Source organism: Ctenopharyngodon idella, chromosome 21, assembly GCF_019924925.1.
Source record: "Ctenopharyngodon idella isolate HZGC_01 chromosome 21, HZGC01, whole genome shotgun sequence".
In the NCBI taxonomy this organism is placed as follows: domain Eukaryota; kingdom Metazoa; phylum Chordata; class Actinopteri; order Cypriniformes; family Xenocyprididae; genus Ctenopharyngodon; species Ctenopharyngodon idella.
The window spans coordinates 20,864,758-20,889,251 of NC_067240.1; the positions used below are offsets into that span (position 1 = coordinate 20,864,758).

General features: G+C 40.3%; 2 protein-coding genes across 3 annotated transcripts; both read left to right on the forward strand.

Annotated features, from left to right (window-relative positions):
• Positions 1-8,474: 8,474 nt before the first annotated feature.
• pigs (phosphatidylinositol glycan anchor biosynthesis, class S) lies at positions 8,475-14,973 on the forward strand (the record flags this gene model as incomplete). The annotated part of the gene is made up of 12 exons (XM_051878890.1): positions 8,475-8,484; positions 8,757-8,896; positions 8,984-9,095; positions 9,209-9,298; positions 10,078-10,169; positions 10,255-10,492; positions 10,578-10,720; positions 11,601-11,715; positions 11,811-11,956; positions 13,357-13,457; positions 13,573-13,783; positions 13,909-14,973. Coding segments are annotated over 12 exons (1,677 nt in total), but the record flags the coding sequence as incomplete, so codon positions are not given.
• Positions 14,974-15,610: 637 nt separating this feature from the next.
• Positions 15,611-23,959, forward strand: srsf1b (serine and arginine rich splicing factor 1b). 2 transcript variants are annotated; one of them, XR_007927032.1, is made up of 5 exons: positions 15,611-16,052; positions 16,481-16,659; positions 21,302-21,474; positions 21,807-22,618; positions 23,297-23,959. XR_007927032.1 is itself a non-coding variant. In XM_051876624.1 (4 exons), exons 1-4 carry the CDS (start codon positions 15,862-15,864, stop codon positions 21,993-21,995), a joined length of 732 nt encoding a protein of 243 aa, XP_051732584.1. In that variant the 5' UTR covers positions 15,611-15,861; the 3' UTR covers positions 21,996-23,959. The 2 variants fall into 2 exon arrangements, 1 of the variants encoding a protein (XP_051732584.1); XM_051876624.1 differs by having other exon boundaries at positions 21,807-23,959.
• Positions 23,960-24,494: the final 535 nt, after the last annotated feature.

Genomic DNA, 24,494 nt, shown 5'->3' on the forward strand with positions numbered 1-24,494 from the left:
ATATCTACAATACAATATAATGTTAGTCCCGAGATTCTTAATAAATTAATAAATACATAGATCCTTTGCCTTTAAATTCATGTTTTTATAATTTGTGGAATTGTTAAATTCCAAAGCCTTAAAGGTGCAGTAAGTGATATCTGAGAAATGCTGTTGAAAGTGGATTGAACCGAGTACCACAGCACACTTGTAGCCAATCAGCAGTAGGGGGCGTGTCCACTCATGAGCAAGAGGGAGATTTGAAGAAAGACTGTAGAAAGAGAGATGGCTGAGAGACATTACAAAAGAGAAAAGGTCAGAGGAATATCACTGGGAAAAGAAGGGTTATGATCAGGCAAGAGCTTTAGAACTCTTTAGTTAATATTAGAGAAGCTTTCCAGCGCTGTAGAGACCCTAGAAAAAGGACATAGAGGTTGTGTTGTTTCTGCTCCATACGTGAGTAACGTCTCGGTTACATAGGTAACCCTCGTTCCCTGAAGGAGGGAACAGAGACGTACATCGGACAGAACGACAGGAATCTCGCTAGAGAGGCCAATTGACGGCTGTAGACCACCTTGACGGTTGATGTACGCAACGGTCGCAGTGTTGTCCATGCGGACCAGCACATGCTTGCCCTGTAATGGCCCTTTCAGGCGGCCCAGGGCAAGGCGTACTTCTAGCAACTCGAGGCAGTTGATGAGCCAATGCAGTTGGGTGCCCGTCCACACCCCTGATACTGCATGCCCGTTGTATGTGGCACCCCAGTCGGTGGCAGAGGCATCTGTGAACACCACAGCATGCCGGGACACCTGCTCTAGGGGCACTCCTGCCTGAAGAGGTCCGACCACGGGCTGAAGGCTTGGCGGCATTCCGGAGTGATTGCCACCCGGAACGTGCCGCGTTGCCACGCCCATCTCAGGACTCGGCCGTGAAGCCAGTGCTTAAGCGGTCTCATATGAAGCAAACCGAGCGGGGTTACTGCCACTGCGGCTGCCATATGCCCCAGGAGCCTCTGAAAGAATTTCAGTGGGACCGCCACTGTCGCTACAAACCAATATTGGGGACATTGCAAAAAATGCGTTTCTGCATGAGCATTTTGAACGGTAGCTTGTGGAGGCTCCGATTCAAAACACGCAGGTCCAAGATCGGTCATAACCCACAGCTTTTCCTGGGTACAATGAAATAGGGACTGTAGAACCCTGACCTCATAGCGGCTGGAGGGACTGGCTCTATTGCGTCCTTCGCCAGTAGGACCGCGATCTCCGCACGCAAGACATGGGCATGAACTTGGGGGGACGCCGGGCGAACTGAATCGCATAGCCGAGCCTGACGGTCCGAATGAGCCAGCGAGACGGACTGGGGAGCGCTAACCAAGCTCGCAGAGACTGTACAAGCAGGATCAAAGGAACCGTAGGCGTACCCGCAGTGGGGCAGCGAGGTGGAACACAGGGACGCAGCTCGGGAGGCTCTCTTAGCGAGGCGGCCCGTAGCAGGGTCTGAGTGTGCTGCGCAACACTTACCTGGTTCCACGGTCAGGCAGGGGGTGCAGGAGAGGCTTTGGCTGCCTTCTCAAACTGCACACTGCTGCCCTCTGGCGAAGGAAGAGGGGGATGAGAGTGGAGAGGTTCTTGCCCTCCCACTACTCTCCGAGCCCTCTTCGGACCCGGAGATGAAGGAAGCTGCTCTTTTTTGGAAAATTTGGGTACCGAACAGAAACAAAATGAAACAAAGGATTCACCTGGCCTTCCTCCGGGGGAAGGAGTGGTGCGGTCACCATCTCCTGAAGAGCAGTCCCAACCATCTCCGGGTCACCTGTCCTAGGGCCTCTTGCTCTTGGCTTTACCACCCTTCTTGGCGGGGGCCTGGACGGGCTGGGCGGGGGCAGCCGCAGGGGGGCCGCAGGGGGGTGGGGCAGCCACAGGGGGGCGCCCTCGGTGACGAGCATGCTGAGGTGCTGCCGGTGGCGGATGGGTGGACGCAGCAGCTGACCGCCGCGGCAGGATGTGACTGATGGCCTCAGACTGCTTCTGTACAGCCGAGAACTGCTGGGCAAAGTTCTCGACCGCGTCGCCGAAGAGGCCGGTCTGGGACACAGGGGAATTAAGGAACCTGACTTTGTCGGTATCCCTCATGTCGGCCAGACACAGCCAGAGATGGCCTTCCTGGACCACCATAGTGGACATCGCACGACCCACTGACCGCGCCGTAACCTTCGTCGCACGAAGCGCGAGGTCCATCGTGGCACGAAGTTCCTGCAGAACTTGTGGATCATGACCATCTTTGTGCAGGTCCTTCAGTGCCTTGGCCTGATGAACCTGCAATAACGTCATAGTGTGTAAGGCGGAAGCGGCTTCCCCGCAGGCCTGGTAAGCCCTCCGGTAAGATCCGACGAGTGCTTACAGGCCCGTGAAGGGAGAGACGGCTCCCCCCGCCAGGTGGAGTTAGGGCACAGTTGCATAGCAACGGCCCGTTCCACAGGGGGTATGCACGTATAAGCCTTTGCCATACCGCCATCAAGGGTGGTGAGGGAGGAGGACCCACCGGAACGGTTTCGGGCAGTAAAAGGTGCCGTCCACGTACCGGTGAGTTCTTCATGCACCTCCGGGAAGAAAGGAGATACCAATCGTCCAACCACGAGGGCTCGGGACATGGTGGAGGGTTCCACATGAGCCCGACCCTGTTGGCGGCCCCAGAAAGCATAGCCATCATCTCCGGATCTGAATCGGGCACTGTCACCATTCCCGAAGGAGGCAACCGCGCTGACTCGTCATCTCCAAAAAAAATCTGGCTCACCCTCCGATGCAGCTATCGACATCCGGTCATCGGGGGGAGCTCCGAAGGATACGGATGGTGCACACCTTTGAGATGGCCCACCGTGCTCCCCCGGCAGCTCTACTGGCTGCAGAGTGCAGGAGGAGTGAGGGTTCCTAGGGGGTTGGTTCCCCGAAGGAAGCGCGCTCACTGTAATCCTCAGATCACCAGTGCCGCTACCCGAAGCAACCCTCTAAGGAGGATTGGAACGAGGCAGCGGCGCTGGGACTCCGCCCCTTTGCAGGAACTGGAGTCTCGATCGCAACTCCGAGATCTTCCCACAATGGGTACATGACTCATCCACGAACGCTGCCTCAGCGTGCTTTAAGCCCAGACACGTGATGCAGCAATCATGACCATCCCTCGGTGCCAGGTAATGACTGCATCCAGAAACACACAAGTAGAATGTCATCTTTAAAAAGACGCAAGCTCTACTTGTGTAAGCTCTTTCAGGGACTTGCTCTTTAAAAGTGCTGAAGCACGCAGGGGAACGGCCGCGGCAACACAGACAGGGATTGTGTGCAGCTTGTTGTGTGCTCTCCTCTCTTTGAAGACGCTGCTCTTACCAGCGCTCAAAAGCGCACCATTACCGGTCGTGAAAACAGCCTTTACAGCTGGGAACAGCTTTGCTCAAATAAAGCAAAAAAGAAAAATAATCAAAAGAAAGAGAGGACTCGACCCCGCTGCTATGCTGTCCGCCCGCACTGAGAAGAAGAGCAGTATGAAGAGCTGGACTCGTCTAGAAGACTTGCAGAAACACAGACACATATGTTCGGCTCCGAAGCGAAAAGCTGAAGATGCAACGCACCTGCTGCTCATTAAATACCCGCGCTGCGAGGCGAGCAGCTGATGCATATGATTGCATGCCAATGTGCATTGGCTTGTTTACTTACACTCGAAGCAGATTGGCCTCTCTAGCGAGATTCCTATTCGTCGGTCTGTCCGACGTACGTCGAATGTGACCGACTGAATGGGAACATTTGTTTTCCAAGATACACTGCCCGGCCAAAAAAAAAAGTTGCTCTTTGTATTTTAATAGGCAAATACTTAAGAATCTATGAATGGATCATTATTACAGTGATTATTATGTTTCTAGCATGTTTTATGTTTGGCAACAATTCTTTTAACCCTTAAAGGTGGAGTGTGTAGCTTTTCCTTTCTTAAACAACCATGTAGGAAGACACATCATGGCCATATTCCAGGATGACAATGTCAAGATTCACCAGGGTTAAAATTGTGAAAGAATGGTTCAGAGAGCATGAAGAATCATTTTCACACATGAATTGGCACCTCTGAGTCCAGACCTTAATTTCATTGAAAGTCGGGATGTGCTGGAGTAGACTTTACAGAGTGCTCACCTCTTGCATTGTCAATACAAGATCTTGACCAAAAATTCATGCACCTCTTGATGGAAATAACATCAAAACATTTATTTCCATCGAGAGGTCCATAATTTTTTGGTCAAGATCTTGTATTGACAATGCAAGAGGTGAGCACTCTGTAAAGTCTCCTCCAGCACATCCCAAAAACTTACACTGAGGTTAAGGTAAGTGCCAATTCATGTGTGAAAATGATTCCTCATGCTCCCTCCCAACAATACTTTCACAATTTGAGCCTGAAGCCCCGGGTATACTACACCCCGTCCGCATGCAGCCCACATTTCGAGACCGCGCGGAAGGTGCACGTGCAACAGCGCATGCGCAAGCAGGACAGAAGAGTCCACTAGGTGGCAATACGCACAGTACTGAGCACAATGTGCAGTCGTCGAAGAAGAGTGTGTAAAGAGCAATTCAAAAACAAGACGAGTAAAATCAGAAGCATGCCTTCTCCATCGTTTTTGATCTCTGTTCTCTTGGTGTATCTTCTGAACTATGTTGCAATGGTGGATGCACTATTTTTCTTCTCCGATCCTGCCCAGCGAATGTCCCGTTGATGACACAATGTCTGGTAAAGAGTATAGAAAAAAATTGTACTACGCATGTGTCAAACTCAGTCATCCGCGCGCATCCGTGGTTTAGTATACTTTGAAAGATGCGTGGACGCGACCGCGTGCGAGACGCGTCCGGGCACGGAAAGTGAAGTATACCTGGGGCTTTATGAACCTTGACATTCTCATCCTGGAATATGGCCATGATACATCTTACTACATGGTTGTTTAAGAAATGAAAAGCTACACACTCCATCAATTAAGGTTAAAAGAACCGTTGCCAAACATATAACATGCTAGAAACATAATAATCGCTGTAATAATGATCCATCCATAGTATTTGCCTATTAAAATCCAAACAGCGATTTTTTTTTTTTTTGGCCAGGCAGTGTATGTAACAGGACAGCTGGCGACTAACAACCAACTCTTGCTTGAATATATGCAATGAAGGGATGAGCGTGTTTATTTGGGTTGAATTTAAATATCAACAGTGTTTCTCAGAAATCGCTTACTGCACCTTTAATTCATCATAACCCTTAAGCTAACTGAGTACATTTAATGAATTCACAGTTTATTCTGATTGACACCCCTTCAATTATATAGGCATTTAATTAAGATGGATTTCCTTGATTGTGATTCTGTTATTTGATTTAAAAGAAATTTAGGAACTAATGTAATTAAAATAGAGGGGCAAATTACCATTTGCCATCCATCGGAAAAGTGAAGTCAATCACGGAAAGTTTTAAAGTTTTATTTTATTCATCTAAAGTTGATTTTATTTCCAGTAATGAATTTGTTTTTCCATACATTATACCTAATGCGTCTACCTCAATACCGTAATATTTCAGTTCGAATCGGCACATGACAGCGCAGAAAAGTTAAACAGTTAATAACTTAAATAATCTGTTAAACATTGTTTGTTTGTTTCATTAGTAAAATGGGCTTTTTCGTTTGGTCTTGACTTGGAGCACTCTGCTACTAACCGGTTTGCTGACGCATTGGTGATACTGAAAGCTGATTGGCCTGATGGTTATACGGAAAAGGGTCAATTAAATTCATCTTTATAATGATGTGCGTTTTATCCTCCCTTGTGCCTTTTTGCATGCATTTTGGACAGAAGCAATGACTATGGGATACAGTTCCTCAACAACCGTCCATACCGGCGTGATCCTCAATACGATCCTCAATTGGATGGAACTGGAATAAATACTTTTAATGTTGCGATCTTATTGGACTTATGATAGCAACCTGAATTGTAACAAAGCACTGTTGGCCAGAGGAGAACTGGCCCCCCGACTAAGCCTGGTTTCTCCCAAGGTTTTTTTCTCCATTTTAACACCAATTTGCCACTTGTCTGCCACCTGATGTCACCTGATGGAGTTTGGGTTCCTTGCCGCTGTCGCCTCTGGCTTGCTTAGTTGGGGACACTTGACATTTGACTTGACATTTGATATTCAACAGTGCTTTGATCTGCCTGCATTGACACTATTCTTTAAGAGCTGCTGTGCAGCCAAATAATGTACCAGTTATCACTGTAAAGCTGCTTTGACACAATCTACATTGTAAAAAGCGCTATATAAATAAAGGTGACTTGACTTGACTATGGGATCCATTAGAAGTGTACACTTTTGCTCACTTTTGAATAGGCTTAATGAAGATTTTGTACACGAATAGTTCCACGGATTATAATAATAATAAGAATAACTGTTCAGAAAGAATAAATCTCATATGTATTAAAGAAAACGTCAAAAATAAGTTTGTAACTATTCAATAAATGTGTTCAGATTCGATGTGCGCTCGCGCGCTCTGCTCACACACGCGACTTCAGGTGTGCGTACATATAAGTGATTAAAATTTCAGTTGCTATAGCGATGAGTGTTATGAATTCTGACTGCATATATATACACACTCGAACTGATCGCTATCTATTGGTTGAGACAAGGCGAATTCAGAGACTTTTGCAGAGTATTTTCTGTGCGAATCTTGTGATTTTGAAGCTGTTCGGAGGATTTGGGGAATCACCAGTCATTATTTCTCCAACATTATTTTAAACAGTATTGTTTTCCTTATTTTGTAATTCTGCTCAGTGCCACTAGTGTCACAGAAACTACATACTTCACTTTAAAGTAAATATAACGAACATTCTATGTTATATAATCATGTTTTAGATGCTGTTTTCATAGATGCCAAGTCACATGGTCATGACTAACCAGCTTTCTCCTCATTAAATTTTTTACAGAATGCAGTGAACTGATTAGCCAGTGCCTAACCCAGGATCCAACTAAACAGTCGACGTTAGAACAGATGTTACAACATATATGGATTAGAAATGATCTACTGTAGAGAGGTTCAGGAGATTCATTCGATCATTGATTTCAGGTGTGAGGAAGTGTAACAGACAGAGTAGGATTTATTATCGTTTGTCTTTAATTCTGGATTATTTGTAGTGAAATTTTCAAATTTGTGTTCATTGTAGTGTTCTTGTTATAGTCCAGTCAAGTCACCTTCAATTATATAGCGCTTTATACAATACAGATTGTTTCAAAGCGGCTTCACGGTAATAAACAGGAAAATAACAGAATCAGTGATGCAAACAGAATTCAGTTCTGTTGTAAATCCGCTCTCAAAAAATCATTCATGAGTTAACTTGTTCATTTAATCTTCGTATTTGATAGGAAATAACACACTTGCTGTCCTTGGTTGGAGGGCTTGAGCTTGAGACTTGACCCGAAGCCTGAAGTCCAACGCCAACCTGACAGGGAGCTCAAGCTGCCACACCAGAGAGCTCAGAGCCTGTCCTCGTCTGAACAAGAACATGAGAGACTGCAAGACTGAAATGAAAGTCATCATAGCCACATTTGCTTTGTTTTAAAAGTAATTTTTGCTTTGTTTTTAAACTAATCTTTATTTATATAGCACCTTATATATGACCACTCTGTATATATGTGACCCCTTTAAATAAATGCTTTCAATGAATACAAAAGAAATGCTTTTAAACAGTCTCGGCCTATGAGAAACCTTTGAAGTGAAAAGGCAAAGACCTGACATGAAACTCTAGATGAAACTCTAGATGGTGAGAGGTTCTGACTTGAAACTCTAGATGGTGCAGGCTGATCTGCTTGTAATCACATCATTCTCTTTAGGGCACAGCTAGTTCCTGCTGTATCAGTAGACAATGAGTTTGTATACTCAACCTTCGAATACTTTGTTAGCATTTGCTGAAGTTGCAGCGTGCTTTCAGAAACCTTCCATCTTTCCCAGCTCCACCTGTATTAACTGAAATTAATACAGTCTTGAAAACCAACGGTGAATATAACTAGGCTACAGTAGATCGTATTCTCCTGGGACCCAGGAATAAATTATTTTTTTTTTTATCGACCCTGGCAAAAAGTGGTGGGGATGTCCCACCCGCAAATCATGCATATGATCTAACAACTAAAATCATAAAACATACGTTTTACTTAGTCTTTTGAATTGATATGGAATTAATTGTAGTAAAACGTTTTTAACTATTTACCGTTAATTACCAAAAATATACTTAGTATTATGTATTAATATTTAACCCACGTTTTATGAATGACATAAATATTATTAATATACACGGAAGCAGACCGGAAGAAAAAAAATATTCAGGGAAAGCAAGCGAGTGACAGTAAACCCGCCCCCTTTAACTCTGATTGGAGGCCTCTATGCCTTCCGGATAGAATCGACCAATCGCGGGTCTTACGGTAGTCATTTCACACAGCAATGGCAGCCCTTGCAGCTTGGTGAGTCTTGTGCATTAATTCAAAACGACTTCCTTATTTTGCTTTTTGTTTTAGTGTTCACGTATTTTTCTTACGAATTTGCATTTACGAGTAAATGATACTAAAGCCAAATGTTAGCGTCTCGGTTATGTTAAGCTCTGGTTAATGTTGAAATGTCAGTGTTGGGTCACACTATGTTTTTGCAAATGTATATGGCATGCCTGTTTTTAACAGTTTGAATATGTAGTCCCTATTTAGAATCATTCCCTAATATTTTCCTTTGTTTATACCAGAAAAGCAGCGAGGGCGATATGCTGCTCTTGCCATCGCTGCAGTGGTCATTGTTGTGGGCATCCCACTATGGTGGAAGACCACACAGACCTACCGCGCCTGGCTGCCTTACTCTGAGATCAGCGAACTCGACACCCTCCAGGTAACAGGCACTGCATCCTTCTTCAAGTCAGAATCATGTTTTTGTGATTATAATTTCAGAAATTAAACATTATCTTGTGTTTGACAGCTCCAGCTAAGTGTTGATATCGAGGTGGTCTTCTCTCGGGGAACACTGACCCCAGAACAGCAGAAAAAGGTTCCACTCAGTCATGTCAATGAAAAGGAGCACCAAATTGATGGTAAGTGACCTATTTCTGAAACGTTTGAAAGCTTCATCATAAAACAAACAATAAAACTGAATAGAACTGAGATTCTGATATCCAAAACACATTTTTTACCTGCTCATCTCCAGCTAAAACAGGTTTGCGGTACAAATATGAAACCAGATATCGCACTGCCACTATAATGGAGGAAGACGCCTTGAATCAGCCCACTGCTGCAGGTTGAGTGGATTTATTGTTGCTAGTAATTTCTCTGGGGTATACACATAAATACTTTTTTTATGGGGGTTCATCAGCATTTTGGACAGATTGTTTTTGAAAATTTACAGTGTTTAACGTTTGATAAAGGTAAAAAAGCATGCACTTTATTATTATTATTATAATTATTATTATTATTATTTTAAGATTTATTTTTGGCATTGTTGCCTTTATTCAGACAGTACAGTTAGAGAGAGTACTGGAAGCAAAGTAGGGGGTGGTGGTATTTTAAATCAGTTATTTGATTTAATTATGTATTAATACCAGTTTATTAGGATATATTGACATTTTATATATATTTTTTTTTTTAAAATGTTGGAGCCCTTATTTTGTTTCAGCAGCTTTGTCAGCTTGAAATGTACCAAGCACAATTTTCTCTCACTATTCCTTATTTCTAACACACACTCACCGTATTCGGCGTGGTCATGCGGATGTCAGAGCAGAAAGGAAAGCTGCTGCTCTCCATGCTTTTCCGTCATCTCCAGTCTTGTTCATATGTAAATTGTGTGAGCTTATTTTGTCCATTAGATTGAAAGATCTGAAAAAAAAAAAAACATACATTTACCCACACATAGATTGAAGAAATCAAGACAGAAGTTGTTGAAAGTGGACAAAAGAGATGGATTAAAACACCAGGTGTAAACAAGGATGTGTCTCCCTCGTTTACTTGTGATCTGATTGGTTTGTTTGTCTATTGGTACAATCACTTAAATTTCTATCCCATTTACTTCTCCCTTCATAGAGGCAGATCTATCCCTACACATGCTCACTGAAAGTTCTTGTGGGTCTGTGGTTGTGTATGTGATTCCTGAGTCCTCCACTCTATTACCAAAGGTAAAATTCAGAGCATTTACATGTTTATTCACAGAATACCTAAACTGAATCACCTTCAAAGCTCATTCTGGCCTTTTACTTTCAGGATGTGAAAGTGTACGTGGGGCAACGGCGCACTGCGTTGCTACGTACTGCTCCTTTTAAAAGTTCGTGGAGTCTGAAGGAAGTCCTGTCAAATCTGGACCTGCAAGTGGAGCAGATAGTGAGCACCATGTCCTTCAGTCACCAGGATATTGTAGCTGCTCTGAGCGACCGTGTCCGCATGACTAAAGTGACTAAGGAGAGTATGGCAGACAGCATGAGGGCCATCAAATCCAGTCCAGGTGAGTATTCGCTCTCATTTTAGCTTGTTTTCTCAATAGCATATACACATTTAAAGCTTTATAATCTCGTTTCGTCTTCTCTTAGGTTACGAGATTACATTCAGTCTGCTCAACCCAGACCCAAAGTCGCACAGTCTTCACTGGGATATCGAGGGTGCCCTTCATAGCTACATTCAGCCTTTATTGGACAAACTTGCCCCTATAGCCAACTTTTCAGTGGACTCTCAGGTACCTAAGAGCAAGCAGATTGTAGTTTGGTTGGACCCTAACAAATGGGACTGGGTGATATGACAGTTAGGGTTAGGGACGGTGTACCTCCAACCCATAGAGAATTTGCTGTACTGTTTATATCACAACGAATTTATTTGTGCAGCTATTAGAGCTGCCTTGTGTTTTTACGCATGAGAACAATGAATAAACATAGAGTAATGCAAAATATATAGAGCAGAGGATGTTTACAACAGCTTCAAGACTCATCCAGTCATCATTTAGAGTCAGTAATAAGCATATTGGAATGATTTCTGAAGGATCATGTGACACTGAAGACTGGAGTAATGATGCTGAAAATTCAGCTTTACCATCACAGGAATAAATTACATTTTAAAATTAAAATGGAAAACCATTACCAGTATTTGAAATTGTAATAATATTTCAGAATATTTGTGTTTTACTGTATTTTTGATCAAATAAATGTAGCCTTGGTGAGCAGAAGATACTTCTTTCAACAATATTAAATAATCTTAATTATTTGACCACATTTTTCAAATATTTCACATTTTGCACTGATGCCAGATTTCTCATTATAATAGAAATAAGGTAAAGAAAATTAAATGCAATAAAATAAAAATAAAAAGAACAAAATATTCAACTAAAATGAATTACATTTTGTTTAATTTAATTTAAATTTGTTTACATTTAATGAAAAAAGCTGTTACCTGTGGTTATATAATACATTAAAAAATTCCATTGAGTTTCTAGCAAAAATAATTGCCATGATATATACCTTGTATATTATCACAATAATTTATTGTAATTTGTGATTATAATGTTTTTGACATACTGCCTACCACAAACTCTCAGCTGCTATTTGTATATTTATTCTTTTCAGATTCTATATTATGCGGTTCTGGGTGTGAACCCTCGTTTTGACAACAGTGTGTCAGCCTATACACTCAGTGCAGACAGTCTGTCACATGTTATCAACCCCGTTGAGGCCAGACTAGGTGAGATTTGATTTTTAATTAATGAGAAATGTTTTTTAATGAACAGTTTTTATGCTTGTTTACATTTACACAAATTGTTATTGTTTTTCATGCAGGTTCCAATGCTGCTTCCTCTAACCCTGTCTTGAACTTCCTGCTGTATGTGCCAGATGCCCACCACTCTCCTCTCTTCATCAGAGACCATAGCAAACGGAAGGTCCCTTCGAATGCCTTCCACAGCCCTCGTTGGGGTGGCATCATGGTACTGTCCAGATGTATTCAAGGGGCCATGAAATGCGTTTTTATATGCTTATGTTTCTGGAGGTTAGCTTATGAAGTTAGCAATTTTTTGCATCAAAATAGTTCAAATATTTGTTTAAAAAAACTGTTAACACAACTTTACTGTCAACAAAACTGTCACAACCACTGTATTTCAAGGGTACATGTGAGACATGTGTCTTTATTCTTGTGATAGCCAGCGCTGTAATAGCCGTATAGAGTCAGATTAAAATGAACCAATGCAACCACATTGATTCCCATTTCACAGCAGTATCACTCTCGTGATTGATGAAAAGACTTTAGTTGTTTAGAGCACATGCTTTACCTTGATTTACATAGGCATATTAAGGGCCGTGTAGAGGAAAATTGTAACGTCACGAATTAGGCCATTTCAAACCTTGACGTTTCAGAAAGGTACAGAGTAAAAACCCACAACACTTAAATAATCCAATAAACATTCATTAAACAACAGAAGATGTAACATAAAACCCTCATCTACATTAGGGTTTTACAACAATACAAATTTGGAGTGTCACCCAGGGAATTCTGGGAATGTCACTTTATATTTTTTGACTAAATTATACATTGATTTGTTCTTTTTTTTTTTCTTCTAAAAACTGTAAAAATTAACAGAATTTTACTGTAAAATTACATAAAATATTTGGTTAGAGCTTTTATAGTTTTTCTCTGTATAAAGTACGGGAACTTACTGTTAACAGTTTTTTTTTTTTTTTTTTTTTTTTTCCCCAATATTTTTTAGTTAAAATTGCACTCATTTTTTTTACAGTGTAGAAAACAAAAAATGGGAAGTTATCTTTGAGGTATGAAACTTGTAGTATGTTTTAACTGTAGAGAAACCTCTTACACTTCTGACATTTTGATTTTCTATTTCATGAACCATTTAAAGTCTGCATGAAACGTAAGTTGCAATAGTCTTTTCTTCCCTAATGTGACAAGTGAATGGGTGAATATACGAGTGAAACGGCTTCTCGAACAAGAAAAATGTAGAGCGGGACTTGATTTTGTCAATGGAGAATTGATTGGATGGTTGTGGTTTGCTATTGGTCGATTTCGATGTGAGTGACAGGTTGCCCTGCCCTCATGCCAATAAACACATCAACAGAGAAGAGAAGTTGTTGCAAAAGGGAGGGGAAGCTATTTTGATTAAAGATGAGAGCGCATGATTTAAAAAAAAAAAAATGATGTGCACAAATAAATCTTATATAATAAACTGCAATATTTCATTAAAAAAACAAATAGTCAATTTTGATTTCATGGTGACTTTAAACATTGTGTTCTTTTTGCATTGTTGCAAATGTGCTAGATTTGGCAAACAGGCCTATATTTCAGGGTTGATCTTCTTTCTGTCATCTCCGTCCCTAGGTATACAATGTAAATGAAATGTACGGACCTGAAGCTGAACGTCCTGTTGATATTACCATTAATATGTCTAAAGTGATGGGTGTGTTCTTAGCACAGTTACGGTTAGTACTTGACCATTTGACTTTCACAAATTGAAGTTAAAATGCCTGGTTTGCCAGGTGAAACTATTTCATTTCACTTTCTTTATCATTTCTCTCTGTCCCTCGCCGTTTTTAGGCTCATGCTGGGAGTGCAGCATTCTCGTCCTCCCACAGGCTTCATGCTTCAGAGTCCAGGCAGTGCTGGACTGGCTGATTGGGAGCTGGACCGACTCCTGTGGAGCCGCAGTGTGGAGAACATCGCCACCGCCAGCACCACCATCACTTCGCTGGCTCAGCTCCTCGACCAGATTGGAAACATCGTCATCAATGACAACATTGCACAGCAGGTGGGAGGTCCAGATGTTCATAGTTCTTCACATAGTTAAATCATTCGTTTTGCCATTCGCTGTAACGTTTTGTCCTGTACAGTAGGAATTGTAAAATATGCAATTTAGCTGTTATTTCTGCACAGGTTTCCAGTGCCGTGTCGTCGCTCCAGTCTGCTGTCGCCGAGTTAGAGGCTGGGAACTTGGCTTTTGCGCTCCAGTACAGCAGGGAGGCAATTTTGGCTTCAGAGAGGGCCTTTTTCGACCCCTCTCTTTTGCATCTTCTCTATTTTCCAGACGATCAGAAATTTGCCATTTACATTCCTCTTTTTCTACCCATGTGTGTACCTATTGTACTCTCACTACTGAAAATTGTGAGTGAAACTAAGCAAAGGCGAGCAGATAAACAAGCCAAAAGTGACTGAGAAACCATGGCTTTTTTGATATATACACATACTAATGGCTGCACTTGTGTAGCATGTTTAAAAACACACTGAGTCATTAAAAGATAATGTGTGTGTGTGTGTGGTGTATATGAAGACTTCAAATGCAAAAGCCTCTAAGTGCCATCTGAAATTTTCATTTTTATCAAGCTCCTATGTTTAGTTTCAGTAATTTCACTTTAATGGCAATCAGTAAGTCCTTTTCATTGCCATTAAAGTGAAATAACTGAATATAAACATAAGAGCTTGATAAAAATTATCATTTTAGAAGAAAATTTCAGATGGCACTTAGAGGTTTTTGCAATGGAACTTTTCATATTTAATTCTTATTTATTAGACCAACTGTCTAGCAGTCATCGACTGAAAAAAAAAAAATGAAATCTGGATTATATGTTAATTTCTGCTTAAATTTACAAAGGTTGCAAAGGTGTACTGAACAATGAATGGATGACATGATTGATTCTGTCTGAGAGGAATTTGTTTTTATATTTCTGTGCACATTATGTGTTTGCAATCCATGTCTTGTTTTAACACTGTAACACTGGGTCATGATCTCAGTTTGTGAGGGTTTATTTGGCATATTCTGGTTTTGTTTTTCAAGTGGTTCATCTTCTTTGGGGTAACGGTCATAACAAAAGTAAATTATATTTGTTTATATGCTTTTATTTAATAACATATAAGAATTGTTCAGAGTAAGAATGATTGAGTTGATGGGCGTGTTAGTGAGAAGAGCAGAATAAAGTTCAAACTGATTCTCTTTAAAACAAATTCTCTTTCTACAAAATATAACTCTTGATTAATTTGGTTGAATGAGCAAATTAATTAATTAATTAATTAATTACAAAACAAGTACATATTTATTCTCTGGAAGCTGGGCTAAATGAGTAAGCATTGTTACTGTTCTTGATATGGGTCAGACCCTCAGTTAGCTCTCAGATTCCAAATACAGACAATGCCTGTAACAGATACTAGAATATATACACTGATTTTAAGAAAACTACGATTTTCAATTCATTGTATAATACAAAAAGAGGGATTGTAAATCCACCCCCTTCAAACTAAATACATGATTAACTTTTAAAAGAATAAATTAATAAAAATTACATTAAAATAATTGATCGAACAGGACAATACTATAGTGAGTAGAATTTTTTTTTAACTTAATAGAAACTAAATATTTTCCAAAATAACGTTAAATTGTTATTATATAGTTAAGTACACAATTTAAATGAGGCTAAATTGGGTCTTTTTACATGAAAATATATATCTGCCTTTTAAATTTTAGGATTAGGGTCCCTCGCTTAAGGACGATCATATTTGGTGGTCTGTGGCATCTAAAATACAGGTTTATAAACTCGGATAACATTGATACTGGTATACAAATTGTGAAAATAATTTGCTGCCGCAGTACTGCCAAACGCGTATCCTTCCGCGCGGCGTCGCCCATCAGCGCAGTCGCGAGCGTGTGCTGGGGGAGGAAAAGGACGGCGCCATATTGTGAGGGATCTTATTGTTTTTTTTTTATTTGAAAAATAATTGTTTTGAAGCTAATTTGTAGCCTTAGTTAGAGAACGCATATAGATTCAGCAGCGCTGACGGATTTCTTTTATAATCACCTAACGGACAAATTATCAACGTCGTAACTTCTGCCTAAAAATGTCTGGCGGTGTAATTCGAGGGCCTGCAGGGAACAACGACTGTCGGATTTACGTGGGTAATTTACCCCCCGATATTCGCACCAAGGACGTAGAGGATGTGTTTTATAAATACGGAGCCATTCGGGATATCGACCTTAAAAACAGAAGAGGAGGTCCACCGTTTGCATTCGTGGAGTTCGAGGACCCAAGGTAAACACGCAAACCCAGCTTGGCCTGAATCTGTCAACTGGCTATGAATTTGTCAACATCTTTACAAGATGGTACTATCTATAACACATTTAATGGCTTAAATACGTATTTATATGCAAATACTGGATTTCTAAATTAAGTACTTTTATATAAAGCGCGCGAACTTGTCAGTCAGGTCATAACACGGAAGTAGATAAGTTTAAGTAACATATTTATATCAGCAAAACTAGAATTCTCAGAATTATGCAAAACTCTCAAGTATGCAGTGTAATTTAATATAAATGGTCAGAATTTTGCTTGAAATACCACTTTCAACTTTGCCAGCCTGTTTTGATCATGTGAGTATTTCTGCGTAGACTCAGACGATATTCTTGCGTGTGAACCATGAGGATTATAACTTTTCTGGTCACTGATTATTTTTTCTGTAGAGATGCAGAGGACGCTGTATATGGACGAGATGGCTATGACTATGACGGCTATCGTCTTCGAGTGGAGTTCCCAAGAAGTGGCAGGGGAGGTGGGAGAGGTGGAGGTGGTGGTGTTGGAGCTCCCAGAGGCAGATATGGCCCTCCATCCAGGCGTTCGGAGTACAGGGTCATAGTGTCAGGTGAGGGAATGGGCAGTATCACATCTTTGTCATACAACATAGGGTGCTTTCACACTTGGTCTAAACTTGAGTTTAATTGTTTGCACCCTCTGGACTTCACATTGTATTTATTTATTTTTTTAAATTTATTTCAAACCATGGTACATCAGCGGCAGTTTTTTTTACCCTTGTTACTAGGTGACGATGAAGGAAAACGTGGCAATATGCTCGCATCACTTTTATACTTTGGTTTTTAAACTACATATTTTGTTTCCAAAGCTTCAACAACACATAATGGAACTTGCGTCTTATCTGCCATGCATGTACTGCAAATGTTATAAAGAACAAAAATTAGATATAAATTCTCTTTGCTTGCAGTGCGTCAGTCCCGCTTGTCAGGAAAGTGAATGAGAGAACACACAGGTTTACAAAATCATATTTCAAGTCATCGATAGTGGTTTACTTCCACGGTTTAGTATGATTATGTTCGTATCAGCAGCAAATCGTACAGGAGTTCACATGAACTGTTCCAGACCACCTTTTAAAAGCAGACTCTGGTACAGTTCAGAAAACAGTGCTAGTGTTCAATTGAAATATTGCCAAGATCATTTTTTTTCTGTTTGGCTGATAAGTGCCGGACTTTTCTTTTGACAGCCAAGATTTACGTGAACTCCCATTCTCCGTCTTAGTTTAACAGTTCTGTGTAATAATTGAAAGACATATGCTTTTTCATATACTGTGGGCATTCAGCAAACATGCATTTTAAACAAATCTTTGAAACATATGAAGGGTTAGTTCACTCAAAAATGAAAATTCTGTCATTAATTACTCACCCTCATGTCGTTCCAAACCTGTAAGACCTTTGTTCATCTTCAGAACACAAAGGTGGCACTGTTGGCCAGAGGAGAACTGGCACCCCGACTAAGCCTGGTTTCTCCCAAGGTTTTTTTCTCCATTTTAACACCAATTTGCCACTTGTCTGCCACCTAATGTCACCTGATGGAGTTTGGGTTCCTTGCCGCTGTCGCCTCTGGCTTGCTTAGTTGGGGACACTTGACTTGACATTTGATATTGCCTGCATTGACACTATTCTTTAAGAGCTGCTGTGCAGCCAAACAATGTACCAGTTATCAATGTAAAGCTGCTTTGACACAATCTACATTGTAAAAAGCGCTATATAAATAAAGGTGACTTGACTTGACTTGACAAATGAAGATATTTCTGAAGAAAATCCGAGAGGTATCCCACTGCTCCATAGACAGCATCTAACTATTACTTTCAAGGTCCAGAAAGGTACTAAAGACATTGTTAAAATAGTCCATGTGTAGTCCCAGTGTCTGCAGTGGCTCAACATTAATTTTATAAAGAGACGAGAATACTTTTGTGCGCAAAAACAAAATGAAAATAACAACTTTATTCAACGATTTCTTCTTCTGTGTCATTCTCCTACGCTGTTTACGTTGCAGCGCTTCCAGGTTCTACATCAGAACGCCGGCTCAGTATTGGCCGATGCTGTTTACATGAGCAGCACGACGCATGCGTGTGATGCTGACGCAAGAGCTGTCCAATAATGAGTCTACATTCTGACGTATAACCAGGAAGCGCTGAATGTAAACGGCATAGGAGAATAAAGTCGTTATTTTGTTTTGTTTTTGCGCACAAAATGTATTCTTGACTCTTCATAAAATTAAGGTTGAACCAGTGCAGTCACGTGGACTATTTTAACGATATACCTGGACCTTGAAAGTGGTAGTTAAATTGCTGTCTGTGGAGGAGTCAAGAGAGCTCTTGGATTTCATCAAAAATATCTTAATTTGTTTTCCTAAGATGAAGGGTTTGGAATGACATGAGGGTGAGTAATTAATGACAGAATTTTCAATTTTGGGTGTACTAACCCTTTAATGCCAAGAACTTTACAAACCTCTATGAATCAAGCTGATAGATCTTCTTGTGTGCATAGCCTGTATAAAATGTGTGTACTCTGTGCGTGATGGTCCGTTTGTGTCAAGGGTCCAAGACGTGTGAATTGGATACAAACAGGAGGGTTCGGCTGTCACTGGAGATGCAAAAGAGCAAGCAACTTTAAATCCTTAATTTCAAACTATGCTGTGCTACATCCAGTTTGCTGCTATATCATATTTACTGTGTACTGTATTTAAAATCAGCATTACCTGATCTTTGAGTAAATACGAGGATTCCCAATGCACACAGACTTACCAGATTACTGTACTTTTGCTTACAGTGTTTACTAGGGCTGGGTATTGACACAAATTTCACGATTCAATTCGATTTTGATTCACAAGCTTTTGATTCGATTTAGATTTGATACCAATTAATTTGGATATAAATCAGGTACAGTACATGGTAAATTTTCCTCAAGGAAAAAAATCTAATTTAAACTATACAGTCAGTTGGTACTACATTACTATAATATTAAAGGTTAAAATTAACTGATTAACACTTGACACTTAAATTACACACAAGGAAGTTTTTAAAATAATAAAGTTATAAATACTAACTGTATAATTACATAATTATGTTTCTGCTCCAATTTGTCTTTTGAAATGTAAACACAAATGGTGGCTGTCATAACAACTGACAGATTTATTTAAACATGCATTAAATATATAAGAGAATATATATATATATATATATATATATATATATTAAAAAAAAAAAAAAAAAAAAACGGTTATATGGTGCAAAATTCTCCCCTAGAGTTTATTTTTCTGGCTGACTAACGAGATTATGATCACTGAATGAGTCACTTTTGAAGTGAATGTAACGTTATGTGACATGTTTACAAGGTGTTTTATTGACGTCTTTCTGTGGTTGAAACACTGATTGAGCAACTACATATATGATACAGATTTCGGTAAGTTGTACTGTATCTTTCAATATACCTTCTAATGTTCATTCATGTTTATTTCGTGCTGTAACTAGTAGTAAAGCTGAAGAGACGATCCGTTCATGTACGCTCTACGCTGCCGCTTTGCTTGAACTGAGGTGCTGCAGCGATGTGTGACTCGCATTAAAGAGCGCCAAAACGGTATTTATTGTCTGAATTTCATTATAAAGTGAAATCTAAGACTTAGTTTCATATCAAAAGTAACAGCACAAAGCTTATTGTGATTTATTGGATGGGAGGTGTGCAATGTTCTGTTCATTCATCAACTGAAAACTGCATAGACTAAAAGATTTTTTGGGGGGATTTAAGAATCCATATCATTTCATAAAAAATTTGAATCAAATAAAATTTAAATAAATGATTTTTTTTTTTTTTTTTTTTTTTTTATATAAATACCCAGCCCTAGTGTTCACTATATGTTTTTCCAGCATACATTTATTTGTGAAAAATACTATAAGATTACAGAATCTAGAAGTTGCTATCTATAGTATATATTTGTTTTTTACAGATTTATCAAGTTCATTTTTTCAAATTGACTCATTTTCAAATTATTTATTTGGATTAAATATTATGTAAAATAATATAAATGTAGTTGCAGAAATTGGCTACTATCTTTAATAGTGCAACATCACATAGGTCTATATTAGCTTTATATAATTTTTCTAAGGCTAGGTTCAGACTGTCAGTCCAAGTCCAATTTTCGTGCATATCCGATCTGATAAGATTTATCAAGTGTGAACAGCCAGAAATCGCATGAAATATTATTTTTACAAATCCGTTTCGAGCTACATATTTAAATTGCATTTCTGGAAATCCATTTCAGTTTGATCGCTCTGATCGGATTTCGTGTGGTTTGTGTGACTCTCGCGCATCAGACATTATAGGAAACATGCTGAAAATTGCTGCAGAAACAAGGTTGTGTTGTTGCAAAGTGCCAGATAAGCAGAACATGACAGTATAACGGAGACATGTTTTGAGACTGGCGGAGACGACAGTGCTGAATAAAGCATACCAGCCTCCCTTGTTTCTGCCGCTGCCTCCTAAGATGCAGTAGTCCAGGGTGGCGGCTACACAATGTCATGTTGTAAATAAAACATCTGTATTGCAAACCCCTCCATGTTGCTGTTGTTGTTTCTGGTTAATACCTACCAATGCAATGTCATTGCCATAGAAACCACTGCAGATATTTCAGAAAAAGAAAGGGCGGTGTGGACACACAAATTGGATCTGAAAAGTTGCGATACACAATGTGGACGTCAATTTTTGATCAAATTCCAATCGGATACACAAATAATCAGATTTGGACTGACAGTGTGAACGTAGCCGAAGATATTGGAATAGGTCAAAAATCCATATTGGTCAACCACTAAATGGCACTCACATCCAAAGCCCGAAACACACCAAGCTGGCGCCGACGAGACTGTGGGGTTGGCTCACGTCGGCAGCGTCTGGGAACAAAGTTGCCCTTGCCAACTTCAGCCACGGTGCGGAACACACTGAGAAAACTTAGTCGGCCGACGAACAAAAACTGGCCGATGGCCGACCATCGGCTTAGTGTGTTCCGGGCTCAAAAAGAACAGAACTATACAGTCAAACAAATGGGAACAAGAATTTCCTGTCCTACTCCTTCCTTGAACTGGTTTATTCTAAACGATTCACTTTTATTACTGGAGTCAGTTACTTGTGTAATGATTCTTGTGCTGTTCATGAAAAGACCTACTTATTTAATGGTAATGATTGTCTTTTTTTCCCCAGGACTTCCTCCTAGTGGCAGCTGGCAGGACCTTAAGGATCACATGCGTGAAGCAGGTGATGTATGTTATGCTGACGTTTTCCGAGATGGCACCGGCGTTGTGGAGTTTGTGCGCAAAGAAGACATGACCTACGCCGTTCGAAAGCTGGATAACACTAAGTTCCGGTCACATGAGGTAGGTGTGAGTTTGTAAACACAGACCGCCATTGGAAAGGACAGGACAGGACAGGACAGGGCATAGCTTAAGGATTTGGGAACATCAAGGTAAGCTTGATGTCAGAGACCCATGATGGAGCCACATGGACTAGGAGGATCCATGGAATGGATCTTTTGAATGTAAGTGATTTTGTCAGTGGGCCACATATAGAGGGAACTGTAATTTGATGTAGTGCCAAATCGCCAAAAAAAACTAAATCTGTTTTAGATTCGCCAAGTGAGCCATGAATTAGGAGTAACCTGACATTTAGTAGTTCTTCGTTAGAAAGTGTCCTGTTATGTTTTTCTCAGGGGGAGACGGCTTACATTCGCGTAAAGGTGGATGGCCCGCGCAGCCCCAGTTATGGGCGCTCGCGCTCTCGCAGCCGCAGCAGGAGTCGCAGCAGGAGCAACAGCCGCAGTCGCAGCTACTCTCCACGCCGCAGCCGAGGATCGCCACGTTACTCGCCCCGCCACAGCCGCTCCCGTTCCCGCACCTAAACATCCACATTCCAGCTAGTCGGCTGGCCACAATCATATACACCCTGTGTCGCCCTCTATTGGACCCACTGTTGTACTTCATTGCTCTCTTGACTTGTTTCGTCTCTCCATTTTCCCCAGTTTGCTATCTCTCATCTTTGGTTTGTTAGTTTTTTTTGTTTTTTGTTTTATTACTTGACTGTCATTTTGCTAATGACAGCTAAATGTAGCTAAGTGGATGTTCCCCTTTCCTTCCTCCCCTGTCAATCCTTTTTTGTTGTTGTCTCCTATCCCATGACCCTGTTGTTTGTTTGTCTTGCATTCCCATTTTAACTGGATCTTCATACTCATCCCTTGTACTATATTTGACACAAGGGAAATGTTGAAATGCTTTAAAATAGTTGTATGTGGGATGGATTAATTGCTACTGTTTTATTTTGTTAACAATGCTTCATTACTGGCTTTTTCTGGGATGGGATTATTTTGTTGGAAAACTGTTCTACTTTTACCTTTTCATGTCTTTCTATAGACAACAGAAGAGCAGGATTAAAGAAAGCTTTGGAATAAAGGATTTTGAAGCACAGTTCATTCATATTAGGATATTTGGAGGAGGAGGAGCAGGCATTTCATTTAAGGAGGCAATGGTATGACGGCAAGCGGCTTTAGTCACCTTCAAAAAAGGCAGTTGTTGTTTTCAGACTTCCAGTACTCTGGATTGTCTTAGTTCAGTAACACATTAGTTTTGCTTTGCCATTCTTCCTCTCTTCACAACACTCCCCTTCCCCATTTAATTTACCTTTTCTCACTGGTCATTGCTGCTAAGCATGCATGTGTACTGTCTGGATGTTGCAATGCTTGTGCGTACATTAAGACAGCATTTTTTTTTTTTTTTTTTTTTGGGTGTTTCTTTTTAAAATCCAAAAACATTTTTGCCTGTTGTCCAAAATGTGCTGGGATTTGGCCACTATTGATCTCCCATGTAGACTTATCACTAGACAAGATAAAGGCTTGCCATGTGCAGTTGTTCTCATGTAAACTGTGTATTTGTCAAGAAAAAGTGTCTGTTTTTCTTTAGGTTAGTTTTGCTTGTTTTTCCAATTAAATAAGCACAATTTAATGTGTTTAGGAGGTGCTTTACATTTCTTCCGGAGCATATCATAGTCTGGTATCCTTTTTGTCATTTACACACACAAAAAATAAAAAAACCGAAAAAATAAAAAACAAATACCGCTCCTATGATCAATTTAAATGATAGAACCTCTTTATTTAGCTGTGATTCTAACTTGTTACCTCCCTCTTTTTGATTTTGCTGGTATTTAAAGGTTTGGATTGGAGGAGGGGCTCACTGTGTCCCGATCCTTGGAGCCGGATCATTGGATCAGTTCAGGATCAGGAGCAGGATTAGGCTTAGGATAAGGATGGATACATACATGGAGCGGGATCAATTTACCGGGAGCGGGAACCATAGGAGAGGATCCCAACCCCAGCCCCGCATCCCCCCACCAAACCACAGTTAAAGGATACTTGACGTCGTAATTGGCTTCTCTAGAACCAAATTAATTTTTTTTTCTTTTTCCGTGGAGCCCAAATGATGCGCGCAGAAGGGATCCAGGTGCCTCTTTTGTTTTTGTGAGATGAGTTTTTTGGTTAAAAAGGAGCAGAGCAAGGAACCAGAAGGCTGGATCAGTTGCTTTGGATGGATTCGGCATGAGGATCGTGGTAAATAGAGGGTAATTAGTGGGAGGGTGGGATAATAGGCACATTTTGAGGGGGATGCTGTAGTTTATTTAGGGTTTCAAAAAAATACTTTTCAAATAACATTTGTTGGCATTTGCTGTGTTGGCAGTGGTGTTTCTTTGCCCCCACAATTGGCTACTTTATATTTCTAGATTGTAGTGTGTTGTTTTTTCTCTCTCTCTCTCTCTCTCCCTCTCTCTCTCTTTCTTTCACCCTTCTTTAAATAAAGATTGAATGTTCAATTAAAATGTTTTCTTTGCTTTATTTTTTTTTTTTTTCTAGAAATCAATAACTTACTGATGAGTAGAGTGTACAAATATATGTAGTGTCTATGAAACACAACACACAGTAGATTGAGGTAATTTATATAGATGATTAAGTCCCTCCTTTGTCAATAAATTAGATGAATACAATTCTTAGTGGACCAATAAGGGTTTTTTAATGGTATTACTAAGCTAAAGAGCAGGATGACAGCTGATAATATCCAATGACTGATATATCAGTATATCTCAGTAGTTTGCCATAAAGCAGATCATTTTTGAAATGTGTCTTCACATGTAGCTGTAGATTATGTGAACTCAGAAGAAATTATATTGTCCTTGGTTAATTCCAAATATTAACAGTACACAATATTTAAGGTAGGGAAGATCACTTAGTATCCACTAAGTTGCATAAAAACTTGACCTCTCATTTAGTGTGGTAGGTAAATCCATTAATACCTCACAGGAATCAATACCTTTGGCCTCAGGATGTGGGATTCTGAGTCCAGACGGGCCCTGGTGC